Source organism: Protopterus annectens, chromosome 7.part0 (genome assembly GCF_019279795.1).
Source record: "Protopterus annectens isolate FY-2018-M chromosome 7.part0, PAN1.0, whole genome shotgun sequence".
NCBI classification, from domain to species: Eukaryota; Metazoa; Chordata; order Ceratodontiformes; family Protopteridae; genus Protopterus; species Protopterus annectens.
The window spans coordinates 1460911477-1460926219 of record NC_056739.1 but is presented as its reverse complement, the minus strand read 5'-3'; the positions used below and the strand labels follow the sequence as shown (position 1 = coordinate 1460926219).

The 14743-nt window shown below is 38.0% G+C and overlaps 1 protein-coding gene across 1 annotated transcript in view; it reads right to left on the bottom strand.

The window, feature by feature from the left end:
• Window positions 1-558: 558 nt before the first annotated feature.
• Window positions 559-14743, bottom strand: part of LOC122807077 (histone-lysine N-methyltransferase SETMAR) — a 107573-nt gene continuing 93388 nt past the window's right edge. Inside the window, exon 2 of the mRNA XM_044078015.1 lies at window positions 559-2188. Within this exon, the coding sequence (XP_043933950.1) occupies window positions 1412-2188 (777 nt within the window). The 3' untranslated portion in view covers window positions 559-1411. The remainder of the gene's footprint in view (window positions 2189-14743) is intronic.

Below are 14743 nucleotides of genomic sequence, written 5' to 3'. Positions count from 1 at the left end.
AAGAAGTCCATCATCATCATCATCTGCATCTTCTCTTGAGGAAGGGAACTTGTGTAAGATTTTATGTTCAGAATAACCCCTGTAAATCTTGTTGTCTCAGAAGAGACTAAATCCAATTTCTGGTAGTTTATATTAATTCTGGAGATCTGGAAGTGAAATAAAATGTATCCTATGCCACAATCCAGTGACAGTACTTGCATCAAACAGCTATTGAGTTAAAGGGAGGTGTGACAAATTGCTGTCTCAAGTGGAAAAAATATAGCCTGGCATTTGGTAAACATCCTAAGTTACCAGAGAAAGTCCAACTAGAGGAAGTGAACTGACAGTAGGAATTATTTACTTAAAACTGCAGAAAATGCCTTACAGCACATTAACCATCATTCAAACCCAATACTAAATGGAAAGCACTTTACATAAGAAGGGGAAGAGAAATGTATAAGGTTACTCAAAAGAAGTAGGAGAGAGATATGTCGAGGAAGCAGATATAGCAGGACCAAGAGAAATAGTCAATGCTTACAAACACTTTCAGATTTGCAGCAAAAAAAAAAAAAACTAAAGTGCTTGAACTTGTTTTATTGTATCAGTGCCTTGGATTATAGTACTTTAATGAAATTTAAACATTTGAATACAAACGTTTGACTCTCTTTTCCCTGAATGTCATAAATGTGGCATAATGCCCACAGTTAATGGTATCAAGGTTTTCCCAAAAGCAAGACAAACATTTTAAGATGACACTCTTTTGGGGGGAAATATGCCACATGAAAAAGCACATGTTGGAAACCTTACCATGGAATGTCATAAAAAATTGCACAATATCTTTTTCAGATACATGGAAACATACCAGAAAAGTGAATCAGTTTTCAGGACTGCTCAAGATCTAAGTCTGTGGAATTTCTGTGAAGTACTTGAAACCAGTTGAGGGACAGACATTAAATAAATAAATAAATAAATAAATAAATAAATCAATAAATCAATAACTAAAATGGTTGACCACTCTTTCTCTCTAGCTAGGCTTCCCATATCATATATGTAATGGCCCACTATGGGCAGCCAGCCTAGTACTTACCTATGAGCTTATCCACGAATGATCCTTATGATATGCAGCAAGTGGCCCATAATGACTAATAATACTCAGGATAATGGATGAAAAAAGACACAATTCACTCAGATTTTTATATTAGACAATATCACAGCAAACAGTTGGTTCCTTCCTCTGTACATTCTGGATACAGACACAGGCTATCAAAGATTTAAGAAACTTGCAGTGACCAGTTCCATCAGGCGCCTCTGTGTCAGGATGCAACAATTTCCTCTAACTCAGGGAAAGATCTTCATTTATTTTCTCAGTCAATGTGTTATTTTCAAAATGCATGCAAATAATTTATACACTACTGAACCCCTACAATAGATTTTATGATTCAAAACATGATCTGTCATATGGTAAAAATCCAACACAAGACGGAGCACCACAGTGACAGGGTTTGTTAGGTACATCCTCTGTATTAAATTGATCCTGGCCTGCTCTCTGTGATAAGTTGTTAATTTTCCCTGAATAGTCATAAGACAGCTCCTCTCCAGCCATTATGTCACTAGCAGCAAAAAGACCTAGTTTGGGAACCATGGAATCCACCCGAACTGGAACCATGAATAGATTTGGTTGGCATGAATGGTTAATGAATCGGCCAATGTTACCCACCTGAGCAGGATCAACATAAGTCTGAAGCACCTGTCCATTACTTGTGTACTCTCTTACTGCTATCAGGTAATTATTGTCTGTTTTGGTTTGTAACTGTGTTCTTCGACAAGCTTCAGCAAATCCTAAAATTTCACCAGCATATTCACAAACAAACAGTCCTTTATTTATCGGTTGCAAAGTACGTAGTCCCCATCCTTTAGAAGCAGTTTTAAAAACCTGTAGTTTAAATTGAAGACCTCTTTGAACAACCCTGTTAATGCAATTTTCACTACATTTACACATAATATTGCACTCAAATATTGGTGGAGAAAAAACATTCATTACTTCGTTGTGGTTTTTGAAGCATTGATTACTTTCATAAGCACATCCATGGAAAGCAAAACATCTGCAGGTGTCCTCAGTGCAAGAAGGTGACAAGCACTCACATCCAGTGAAGGTGATTTCATCAGGGTCAACTTCTGCTCCAGGACCAGCAATGTGATGTGGAGTGTACTAGAGAAAAAAATAAAATGAAAACAAGCAACTTAGTATTAGACTTATTTTTCAAACAATAAAAAGGCCATATATGGTAACCACAGTCACATTTCAATAAGCACTATACCACCATCAGCCTTCAAACCAGTATGTTTAGTTAACAAAAGCCTACCACTTCTTGCTATATGATAAGGGAGCACAACACAGGAGTATTAGAATATTGTATGGTAAAGTGTGCTTTCTTGATGGGAATGAGCAATAATGCCTGCCGCTTTTATTAGTAATGCTGCCCACTTCATATGTGAAGATATGAAGGAAAGGCCATATTGTGCTTAAAGTGATACATAAGGAAAGCTTTAAAGGTGTATACCTGGCCACTTGTTTTTATTCTGATAGCATCTACAATTTTACAAAGTCCACCTAACAGGGGCATGTTAATGGAATGGTAGGCAGGCAATGACAACAAACATTTCTGTGCCTACGTGAAGTATATTGGAAGAGGTTGGGTGTAAAGGTTTCATTTTAGCAGTGATACATTGGAAGGGATAGACCTGGGATTAAGAGGACCTGGAGGACAGTATGTGAAGTCATTGGCTTATAGTATTAAAAGGTGGACATTGAGAGAAGGAAGACAAATATGGGAATCAATAACTGGGAAATTACCTACACTGAAGAAAATAATCAGGATGGAGGGGTGGGGATATTGTCTAAGGAATATCTGCCTGTATACTGACATAGCCTTTTTAGGAAAATGGAAGGAGGCACTGAAATTCAAGTAATGGGTCAAAATTAAGCTGGATTAGTTAAGTGCTTCAATATGAAGAATGCTACTAGAAAGGAAATGAGGCTGGATATAAAGACGCCCTGCAAAACTTATTAGTACTAGGATATGAAGAAAGGAGTAACTGACAAGATGATGAAAGGAATGAAAATATGAATTTACATTATTGTATGAAAAAGATGCATCCAGCAAACGACTAACTATGATTACATATTAAGTCAACTGCAGTGCAACAGGAATAACAAAGAATGTAAGACTGTTATACCTTGGTGCATGGCTATGATGTATATAAGACAATATGCGTGTAGAATGGTCCTGATTTACCTGTATAAATGTGTTTGCACAACTGTATTTAGGATGGTATTTGAATCAAGATTACATTTTTATATCATGGAAACTGGTTCTTCCATGGTTTGTATTTATGATACTGATATTAATAAAAAATAACTTGATAAGGCTGTCTAAACCATGCAGTTGCCTCTCTTTTCCCCCAACATAACTAAATCTACAGACAAACATGATGAGGTAGGAGAATGGTGAAGTAACAAAGCCATGAGAACAATGTTTACAGTAAGTGGCTGATAATTTTTTCAACAATGCACTAAACTGTTTGTGTTGTAAGAACCTCCTCTTAGAGCATCTCTAAGCATGGTATTAATACAAACTTGCCTTCTTTCTAGACTAATTTCAGGCCTTATATCTGCTCCTTATTTTGGCAATGTTTAGCAGATACAGAACCCTATTTTCCAACTTACTCTACAAGGTGATGAGCTATTCGGTTCTTTTCCCTGTGGCCATTGTGGTTCTTGTTCATATATGCTTAAATCAAAGGAATTCTCAAGTCGTAATACCACCCAGATATTCAATATTAAAATATTTGGTAACTGTAGCAGTGATTGGGTAGTGTACCTAGCTTCTTGTCATTGTGGTGCATTCTATATAGGCCAAACTTCAAGGGCCCTTAGATCTCGAATGAATGAACATCGTAGTGATATTAGAAATCATAAAGTGACTAGTGCTTTGTATCAACATAGTTTGAAACATCCACAGGCTAGATTCAATTTTACGATTATAGATCGTATCACTGGTGATAGAAGTCATAAACAGGGCTGGCATGGCCTATTAGACCACAAAGAGAGATATTGGATAGTTACGTTAGGGGGTCTGTTTTACCCTGGGCTCAACGATCATTTATAGTTGGTTCCACATATAGGAACACAGAATTTCCTTGGGCCTTTGACTCAATATTATATATACATTTTTTTTGGTATGGGTCCCAACTCCTGTTCCATGTCTTTCTACTTACAGTTTGTATAATTATTGGATTGGGGTGGGTCCATTTGGCCATGGCATAGCTTTTTGTATTTTTCTCATGGATTGTTACTGTATCACATTTCAACTTTGTTTTTCGGTTTTCGCATCATTCATGTGTCAAACTTATTGTTTGGATAACGAAGCCAGAGTGGATCATTTTGATATGGATGATCAGTTTATACTCCTGAAGTGTATATTTACACCTCTAGGGATCCAGGGTATGATGGACAATTATGATATGGTGGGTTTGTATATCATGTCATTTATTATGATGATGTTGTTGTTGTTTACAACTTCGTCCATGAACAAATTGCAGTGCCCTTTTTTTCATCTTGTTTGTCTGATTGTTGATTGTAGTATATAGAACTTCATATTAACACACAGACAGTTATTTTGGGATTCAATACAGTCCATGTATATTTTGCAAGCTTTTTCCTTAAACATCTATTCCCTTGGAATATATGCTTACTGCCATCTCTTATGTATTGGTTGGTTCAGGGTAATTTAATGTTTTTGAAGGTTACCTTGTTTTTTCATACTCCAATATGTTCATTATTATTAGGATCCAGTAATTTTACAAAATCTTTGGGCTACAGCTATATGTAAATATATCATTAATATTCATGATTTCTGTTGGCCTATTGGCTGACCATTTTTATTTAATGTGTGATGGATGGGACATTGTTTTTTTGTCCTACACTGAAGAAGGCAACATTTGTCGAAACCGGTCTGTACTAATAAAGGATTTTTATTCACCTCCACCTCTGCTCTTGCTGGTCTATTTGGTTGGTTGGTTACATTTGGTTTGGACCGTGCATTTCCCCCGGGCATGGAACTTTGTTGGATAAGTCCATAACTGTCATATCTTACATGATCGAGTCCATACACTTCAACAGAAGGACACAGTTCCTAGCTAATGTTTTGGGTGGCATTACGACATGATAGCATGAAGGACGCTGGTCTCCAAAGGAAGAACTAAACTTTGAAATCATATCCAGCTTATAGTGTCTTGCAAAAGTATGCAGTGAAGCCCATGTTAAAGCAGCTCAAATATCATCCACTGAAAATTTCTACAGAAGGTATACGCAGCAGCAATACAATCTGCTGGACACCTGCATAAGGTCACTTTAAAAAGTTCCTGGTCCAGTCTGTTTGCGGCAAAGGTAATACAGGAGAATACTCTTTCTGTTAACTGTTTATGAATATCTAGGGAGTACGACATATGTTCCCCTGTACTTTTATATTCTGGGATGATCACGGAAGATTAATTGCCTAAGACATAGATTTGAAGCTACTTTATGCATGAAAGCAGGATTAGTTTTTAAGTTAACTATGTCCTTATCAAAGCTTAACAAGAGAGGGCTTGTAATTGTGAAACCACCCTAGAAGGTTACAGCTACTAGAAACAATATCTTCCAAAATATATACTTTAGTTCTGCTCTGGCTGCTGGTTCGAAAGGAATTTTGTCAAATTCTCCATAATAAAGTTGAGATCCAACAGAGGAGCAAGGTCCTTGGAGGTCTCAGCAGGAAGGCTCCCCTTAAAAATGTGTTACAAACTTGTAGAGGCTAGAAAAGAAGAATTAGAGCCTTTGTGAAAATTACACTTAGCTGCTAAAAGAACCCTCTATGTGCAGAAAATGGAAACCTTACTAAAAATTAAAGTCAAAAACTGAAGTACAGAAGGAATGGGTGCTGCAAAAGGATCTACTCCCTGTTACATGGTCCACAGGAGAACATTATCTTCCCTTGTAGATAGATTCATAGATTATTACTAGGCTAGCTGCCCTCATGGACCATTTTTAAGCCTAGCTAATTACCCCCTGTGAGAATCAAACCATGCACCTTGTGCTTCTAAGGTAAACACCTTAACCATTACACCACCCTACATCTTCCTAGTAAAATATTTCTGGACTGATGTCTGGATTTGGTCCACCCTAGGTGAGTAAGAAGGGTCCCTGGCCATCAAAGGAAATGGAAAACCCATATGGTTATTCTGAGCGATTGAAGGTCCTCGCGAGGCTTGCTATATGGGTGAGTGAGGAGACCTGCATGAAGTTCCTGAAGCAAAGGCGTTCTTGATCAGGTGAGGACACAAAAGGGGGAGCCACAACTGTCGGGACCAAAATGGAGGCTATGATGATTCCCCTGGTTTTGCTCAGTTTGACCTTCTGTACAAATCTCATGATTAGAGAATTAGAAAAAGGAGATGAGTGACCAGATGTGGACAAGAGGGTCCCAGCATGTCTGGTACCATGGAGAGATGACTGAAAAGAAGCTGCTGCACTTGGTACTGGCCTGAGATGCAAACAAGTCACAGCATGGCTTTCTCTAGTGACAGAAAATCAACCATGCTGTTACTAGACTGGTGGACCACTTGTATGGCATCAGAAAGCAGCAACTCAGCTTGTCTGTTACTAAACTGGCTTGACAGGGATATGTACTATAAGAAAATGTGAGTCTATTACTCATTACCATAGTGCTGGAGCCCTTCCAGCAGATGGGATAGTATCTGGTTCTCCTTGCTTGTTTATTAATGTATCACAGTCCTTATATTTTGTCAGAGTGTACTGACATTACACCCTGGTGTTGAAAGGCCTGCACTATGAGCCAAACCACTAACATTTGCAGGACATTTACATACAGAGAGATCTTTTACAGAGTCCAAGTCACTTTGACTTGATGGTCTACCTTAAACCATGTCTGGGTGAATGCAGCCACCATTGCAGTTGTCTGTGAGGCTTTGGATAATCAAATAACCTGATCCATGGGATTTTAAAACCGAGACCAGTATACATGTATGGTCCACTGTAGAACTCTCAAGTGGAACATAGGGAATGTAACCGAATGAATAGTTGTTGCCATGAACCTAATACTTTCAGAAATATGGTTGCAGATGAAAAAGGATATTTAAGGAGCAGCATTAATGAAGAAAGAATGGATATTATCCTGACATGTGGAAGTTGTGGCAATCCCTGTGTGGTGTCCAGGTGGTAGCCAATGAATATCCATGTTTACGACAGCTCCAGCTGGGACTTCAGAGTTCATGAAATTTCGAAGGACAGACACAGTTGAAATAAGAAGTCTCTTGCATAAGTCAAGTCTCCTTTGTGGAAGTGAACATGATCCAGCAGTCCACATATGGAAGCACTCTGATTCCAAGCAATCTGAATGGGCTGCAACTGATGCCATACATCTGAGGAATACCGTTTTGTGGGGGACAGTAGTGAGACCAAAGAACAAGGCTCTGAACTGGTAATGAAATGACTGACGTCCACCCGAAAACAAAGGAACTTCCCCGATGTCTTGTCGATCTTTAGGTGCCCTGGAGGTCCAAACAGCACATCTGGTCTTCCTCCTGGAGGTATGAAAGGACTGATTACGCATGACTTCACATTCTCTAAGCCTGGAACTCGATCAGAATAAAACAATAAATGTGTTTTCATGGAAAGAATAAAAACCTGGCAGACAACACTGGAACTCTAGGAGTAGTGTAATATAATTTAACTTATAAAATACAGATAACCTCAAAACTCTTGTTCAAACCAACAGCTACGTTGACCTATAATCTCCAGTACTTGTACTCTTTCTGAAAGTGTTTTTTGTAACTGCTTGCAAATGCAAGAATGTGTCCTTTTTAACATTATATTCTACTGTGTCCTCATCTTCCTCTTGTAGTTCATCCTCCGGGTACTTAACTCTCTTTTCACAGGCAGTGAATCTGCAGGTCTCTCTCTCACACACACACCTTGACATAAATCACAAGCATCACAACTGCCACCCTTTTGTTATGGAAAGGCAATTTGTCTTAGTTTCTTTTGTAGCTGCTACTGATCAACCTGGCCATGCTCCCTAACACAAAAGGGGTAAAACATTTAAAATCTACTAAGACAGCTTCTTGCAGTCAGAGAATATCTTAGGCACTTGTCTGCCCAAACGGCAGCCATTCATGTTGCAAGGTGAGAGCGTAGAAGCTTTGTTGAAACTGATTCAAGCTTATGTTCTAGCCCTGAGGGAAAATAAGCACGGAGAGTGACAATCCTTGGGTACAATTTGCTTATCATTAAGTACATACTCATTGATCAATGGAAAGAAGACATAACTTTACTTTTCATGTCAAAGTCGATATGCTTCACTTTTCTGGAACAAAAATATAGCTTGTAAATGATACACTTTTGAAGTAATTGCCTGGAAAAGGAAGTTAAGCCACTATGTAGTTGTGAATTAAAAGGATCAGAGGTTTCTTAGACAGCAACAAAAAAATGGAGAGAGGAATGAAAATGCATATTTATAAAGTCTCTGCTAGAAGAATCCATCTGGATTAACCTGAATGTTATGGTTTACTGTTACACTGACCATTCCCAAAAAATGATCAGGAGGAGTGCAGCGGAGGTGCTTAACGCATGTGTAGAATTTGTATACTTCTGTCAGTACTTTTGTTAAATTTTCTTCTTGTCAAACCAAAACAGGATAAATCTTCCTTGCAATTTCCACATCAGGTTTGCAGGATAGAGGGAAGACAGAAAAGTGGCAAAGGCCACAGTACTGCTTCAGCATAATATGAATGGCCAATCACACTAGTTGTTGTCACATCAGTCTCAATGTGCTGAGGTGTATGTTTCACGTATGCCCAAAATTATGCCTCTGCTATAACATTTAGTAGATATTAGAGATGAGACAGAGAAAACTGAACGCTTCCTAGCAAATCTTCCAAAATACTGTTTCTGTTCAGCTGGTTATTTGTGACAAACCTGCAGTACTTGGGTGACCAGTAAGCCTCATAGTGATTACAGCACATTCTTAAGATACATATAGACATGGTACATCACCCATCTGATGTGAAATTACTTGAAGAAATGCATTCCACCCATTTAATTGATCTGAACATTTTTCTGCTCCTTTGAAAATGTAAGAGAAAGTTACGCAATTATGCATTTATTTATTTTTTTCTGTGAAAGACAAGTAATACCTGTTCCTTTACATTTTAGTAATGAAAAGCAGATACCACTGTCTGAACAGTTTCAGCTGACTCTTTACAGACCTGTACAGTGGTTTCCTTATACAGATTTATATTTGTTTCTGAATGCAGTTCATCTTTAACATTCCTATTAGCACTTTTTTGTCTCAAAGTCTGAATGATTATTTTACTGATTCTACAATTTCCACAAAACAATAAAATATACAAGCCAGACATGTCGTTCAGGGGATCTAGTATTCTAGATGTGCCAACTGATGTGGAAAAACAGTCAGAGACCTATACATGGCCAGAAGAAGGCAATGGCAGCAATTTACATCATGTAATGGAATTCATGCAAGGAAATACAAGTATTTACTAATGTTGAAGGTTGACATGCACAGATAATCAACAGCAACAATATGACAAGAAGGGAAAGAAAAATATTAGCAGCATACAGTAGACCACAGAGTGTGTAATAACTTATTAACTGAAATTACCTTGAAATTATTAGTATCATATAACAGATACAACATTATGTAATGAAATGGTACTGCTTTGCTGTGCACATGGAGAATCTTAGTTTCATTGACTATGACAAACCAGATAGTACAGCTTTGTTTGTACAAGAACTGGCAGGATAAATGTGGGAATCCACTCCAGAGACAAAAGCAAAAGAAAATAGGAAATAAGTATTTTAATTTCAAATCAAAACAAGTAACGTTAAATAATAAATATAAACACCTTATTAGACAGGATAATGGTTAACTGTTCTGCTGCCACAAGGTGGCAGTTTGGACACATACTAGTCCTCAAGACAAGAAGCCAGTGGCTGCCAGATGTGGCAACAAAACAAACACATCAACAACTACAAGAAATATTTTAGCAATAGTCCACGACTGTGTGTAGGTATATCAGGACTGACCCATGGTTGGTGAGGTTTTATCAGGATGATGAAGCCAAAGTGATCAAACAAAGCCAACTGTGGGTAAATCCTGATACACCCACAAACAGGAATGGATTACTGCTATTTTACAATTATTACCCTGCTTACCTTTCTTAAATAAATGTATTTCTGTAACAGCACTCCAGTCTTCTTTCCCATTGTCTTCTGTATGCTGATGCACTGAGCATGTGTATAGTACTTACATTTCTACTCTTGCACAGTACATCAGTGCAGGGCAGAAGCGATGGAAAAAAAAGAGAATCTCGTGTTTTTTAATAGTTATGAGGGGCAGGGCAAAAATACATGGAAAATTAGGTAGGTGTCGGTTTCTTTAGTTTTGCAGAATGTATTTGATTTTTAAACAGCTCAATAGTTAAACCTAGGGCTGTAGAGAACTGGGTCAAAGAAGGAATGTAAATGCAGGTAATTATTAGCGTATCTTCACAATACTGGTAGAAGTTGTACTTTTAGAGATCATGTGAATTTTCATGTAAATGATGCCCAAATGAGTCAGTAAGTGAAAAAGTGTTCCATTTGCAAAGACAAGACTTACCGATGACCTTACTATTACCTTTGGGAAATGAACTATTACCGCACTATAGAAGAATTTTGCTAGACCTTAGAAGACTATATGGTTGACATTCTGTAATGGTACATAACCTCATGTTCTCAGTAACTATAAACTAGTATAGCTTGCTGGGTTTAGACAGCAAGCTAGATGGAGCAGACCCAGGTATGACTCACAAATCTGTATTTTTATGCATTATGTGACTGAAGAAATTATTTATTCAAACTGAAACATCTAGATCCTCACAGGAAAAACGCCATTTGCATTTACAAGTTTACTCATTTAATAACTAATACTTAGCCTTAAGCTGTTGCTACTCTTTGCATATACCCTGCTGACATGCCCATACTTAAGGTGTTAAAATGTTGCTGAAAACTCTGGATTAGGCTGCACCCAAAAATGAGACCTACAAACCCCAACTTGTTACCAAATATAAAACACAAAACCGTGGTACTCTGGCTCTTAAAGAAAAACAAATTGTGCCTAGTTGTAAAAGGGCAATATGGTAATAATCCATGAACATACCTCAACTCAATGAAAGAGGAATATTTTATTGCAGCGCAAATTAAGAATTATTCTGCAAACCATACTACTGTCCTGAATTAAAGAATTATTCCTCTGTCTGTTCGGTTACATGTTTTCACATTCCAAGTTAACTCGGTTCTCCTTAAATTGATGCCAGTCTCAAAGGACTAGAGCAGTGACATAGATAGCAAGACTAATCAATGAACTATTAAAAGCAAAGTTATTTGGATGATTAAAGATGATTTTACAAGAAATAATTATAATTATAGTAATGCCTTCAGGCACATTCTCATGTATTGCTATTACATTCTCATATTGCTATTTAAAGCCACATACACATCAAAGATAGCCTGTCTGCAGACAAAAACAGCCAATCCAATGGATGCAGAAGGAGGAGAAAAAAACTTTCATGCCAAGATGCTTTGAAAATGTCTTTATTGTGACATGTATTTTATATTACCTGGAGTACAACACTGATCCACATGGACCTTTCTCAAACTCAGCCCGGGAGCACTTTGTTTATGCAACTTTCTCACAGTCACCCAGTAGGCAAAAGGAGGCTGAAGGAATTAAACAACAGACCACAGGACACAGCTCATTAACAGCTCACAGCCTTACTCCCCTACACTTAATATCAGACCTTATCATTTCATTATCATGACAGCAGAACAACGCCTCCAAGAGAAGTAGAAGTCCAGGTCAAAACGTGCTCATAAGCACCAGCCATAACAAGAAAAGAAAGACTAATGACAAAATGAACTACAGTGGAGGAAGGTGAGACCTTTATTAACTTTGACACATTATTGCCATCTGCTAAGCTTTTCTGCATTTCCTAAATAAAATTTAGAGAGAAAGTAACCTGGCAATTCAACAATTAATCCAGTGATGGCAAAACTTTTGGGCTCAGTGTGCCAAAAATTTGGAAAATGCCTATCTTGACTCTGCTGGCATGTCACCCACCCCCCAAACAAAAGAGAAACAATCTTTACATATTCATTTATTTAAGAAATACAGTCCAGTCATGTGTGCTGCTATGCACTATAAAAGTAAAAGAAAAATCAGTGACTTACAATAGAGAAAACAATATGTGCACTGATAATTGGGCTTAAAATAGTGCTCCAAAAAATTACCCTACATTTAATAGTAATTTTGAATTGAACTGAAAAAATACGGAACACACTGCATTTGATTTAACATCAGTTAATGACTTTTTGTTGCTGAGTTTTAATAAATAAGTGCAGGGTCACATATTTCTTGTATTTTTGTTCATTCGGTTTCTTTGGTAACTTGAGTGTTGGTGAACGCTGGTGTGTCACCCAAAATGTTGGGGTGTGTCACCTTTGACACACGTGTCATAGGTTCACCATCACTGAACTAATCAAAAGAAGCAATACCACCAAGTAAATAGTTAACTTTCTTCTTAAGTAGTCTTCAAGCTCAGAATTTTGTGCCAATTAGAACATCTTTATATAATTAAGGCACTGTGGCTGTGGTATTTTTGCTTGCTCCTAATGCCAGTGAATAACACTTCTTAGGCAGGGTTGTGGCATAACACAAGGGAGTCTGAAATGGGTTTATGTTCAGTCATCGAATAAGAAATACATCAAGCCTCCATTCACCTGTTCAATTCAGCGATCATTCAATCATTGAATATATTACCCAGGGAAGAGACAGTAGCCTAACATGCATACTGAAACACATACTGCAATATATCAAACCCACCCATGTGGGGGGCTATGCCCCACATCTCCCCACTTGTATATATACCAACTCTGAGAGTGCACTACATTATGGAAAAGGCCAAATTTCCTAATGCTGACTAACCAAATCCATTTCCTGGGTAAAATATTCCGTGATTGAACGTTTAATGTTTTACTTTTGATGAACAGAGATTCCAAGCATTTCTTATTCAATGACTGAACATAGACCAGTCTGACACATGCATTGGAACTGCTGGTGGCCAATTCTGAGTAGCAGAGCTCAGATAAAATATAGAATACCTGACAAAGGGTGCCTTTGCTTTGCTAAAGCAGCTGGCAACATCCTGACTAAAATGCTTGGCTGCACATTGTTTAACCGAGCAATCTGTAGTTTATTCTGCTCATTATCATCAATACTATGGTTAATGTGTAAGCTATGTTGTGGTGTGTTATAGGAATAAAAACCAACATGTGCAGCCCCATACAAAAAGCAGAGGAACAGTAGGACAAAAGGTGTGAGTTGCACAATCACTCGGGTCATCTAGTCTTACACAGACCATTCACAATCAACAATTCTGTTGGGGCATGTAGCACTCACTACATACCAGATACTTTGCTGCATGGCTGGATGTATCTTCTCTGCTCTTTCTGCTACCTTCACCAATTGTTCAGGTGATTTATTTATGTAGACAAATGTGAGTATTTACATAATTTCCCTTTGCTAATGAACACCTGACTGGCAAGTACAAGGAAGATGGCAGATATGACTTCCAAGGACAAAAGGAATCAGCAATGCAAGCCATTATCCTACTTACAATGGCTGTTGCAAATTCCCACCTCTTTGTGCCAGTTGCAGCTTGTTCATGAAACAAGCCATAATAAATTCACAGAGTTGGGAATCAATCATCAAGAAAGCAAACCAATACCAATGATTTTAACCTAAAACTATTGTTTTTCTAAAAATGTAAAGGATGGACTATAAACTTGTGGAACAGTGTTTAGTTGGACTATTTACATCTGATGGAAGGTATGATTAAAGGCAGAAAAAACCTGTCAGAATGTGTGTGTGTGTGTGTGTGTGTGTGTGTGTGTGTGTGTGTGTGTGTGTGTGTGTGTGTGTGTGTGTGTGTGTGTGTAAAGCTACAGTTGAGAGGCAGAAGAATATGAAATAAATTAATAGCAGTCTGTTGAAATAACCACGGATACTTGACCGCAAACAAAGGGGACAAAAATGACAAGTGCAGCAAGAAAACCCCACAGGAACAAGAATTACACCATAGATTTTCAATGCATAACAACAGTAGTCACTGCAGCTGTATCTAGACGGGTACATAACTTACCAATGAAAAGTTTGAATTCAAACAGGGAGCACACATAGGAATGAAACTTGATGATTGACTTGAAATTGCCAATGGACATCTGTCACCTGCCGGACTAAGACTAGCAGGCATTTATTCATTTCGGCCCATAAAATTTTCACAGGCAATTGAAAACACCTCCCCATTAATACAGTCTTAGTGTTAAAGGCCCGCATCCTCCAAATCTCAGATGTCAGAGCATACAGGAAGAAACCCAAATACACCAGGACTATGCTATAAGGACAGCAACCAATGGACCCTTACAAGGGAGGTGGGGCAAAGTGGGTTCATTGCCGGACTGCCAATACAGGTCTAGCATTACAATCAAGTATTTAATCTGTAGGACAAAGTCCCAAGCAAAATCACTTGGTTGGCTTATAACAGAATAGCCCGGATGATATCAGCTTCAAATGTTACTCACAACACA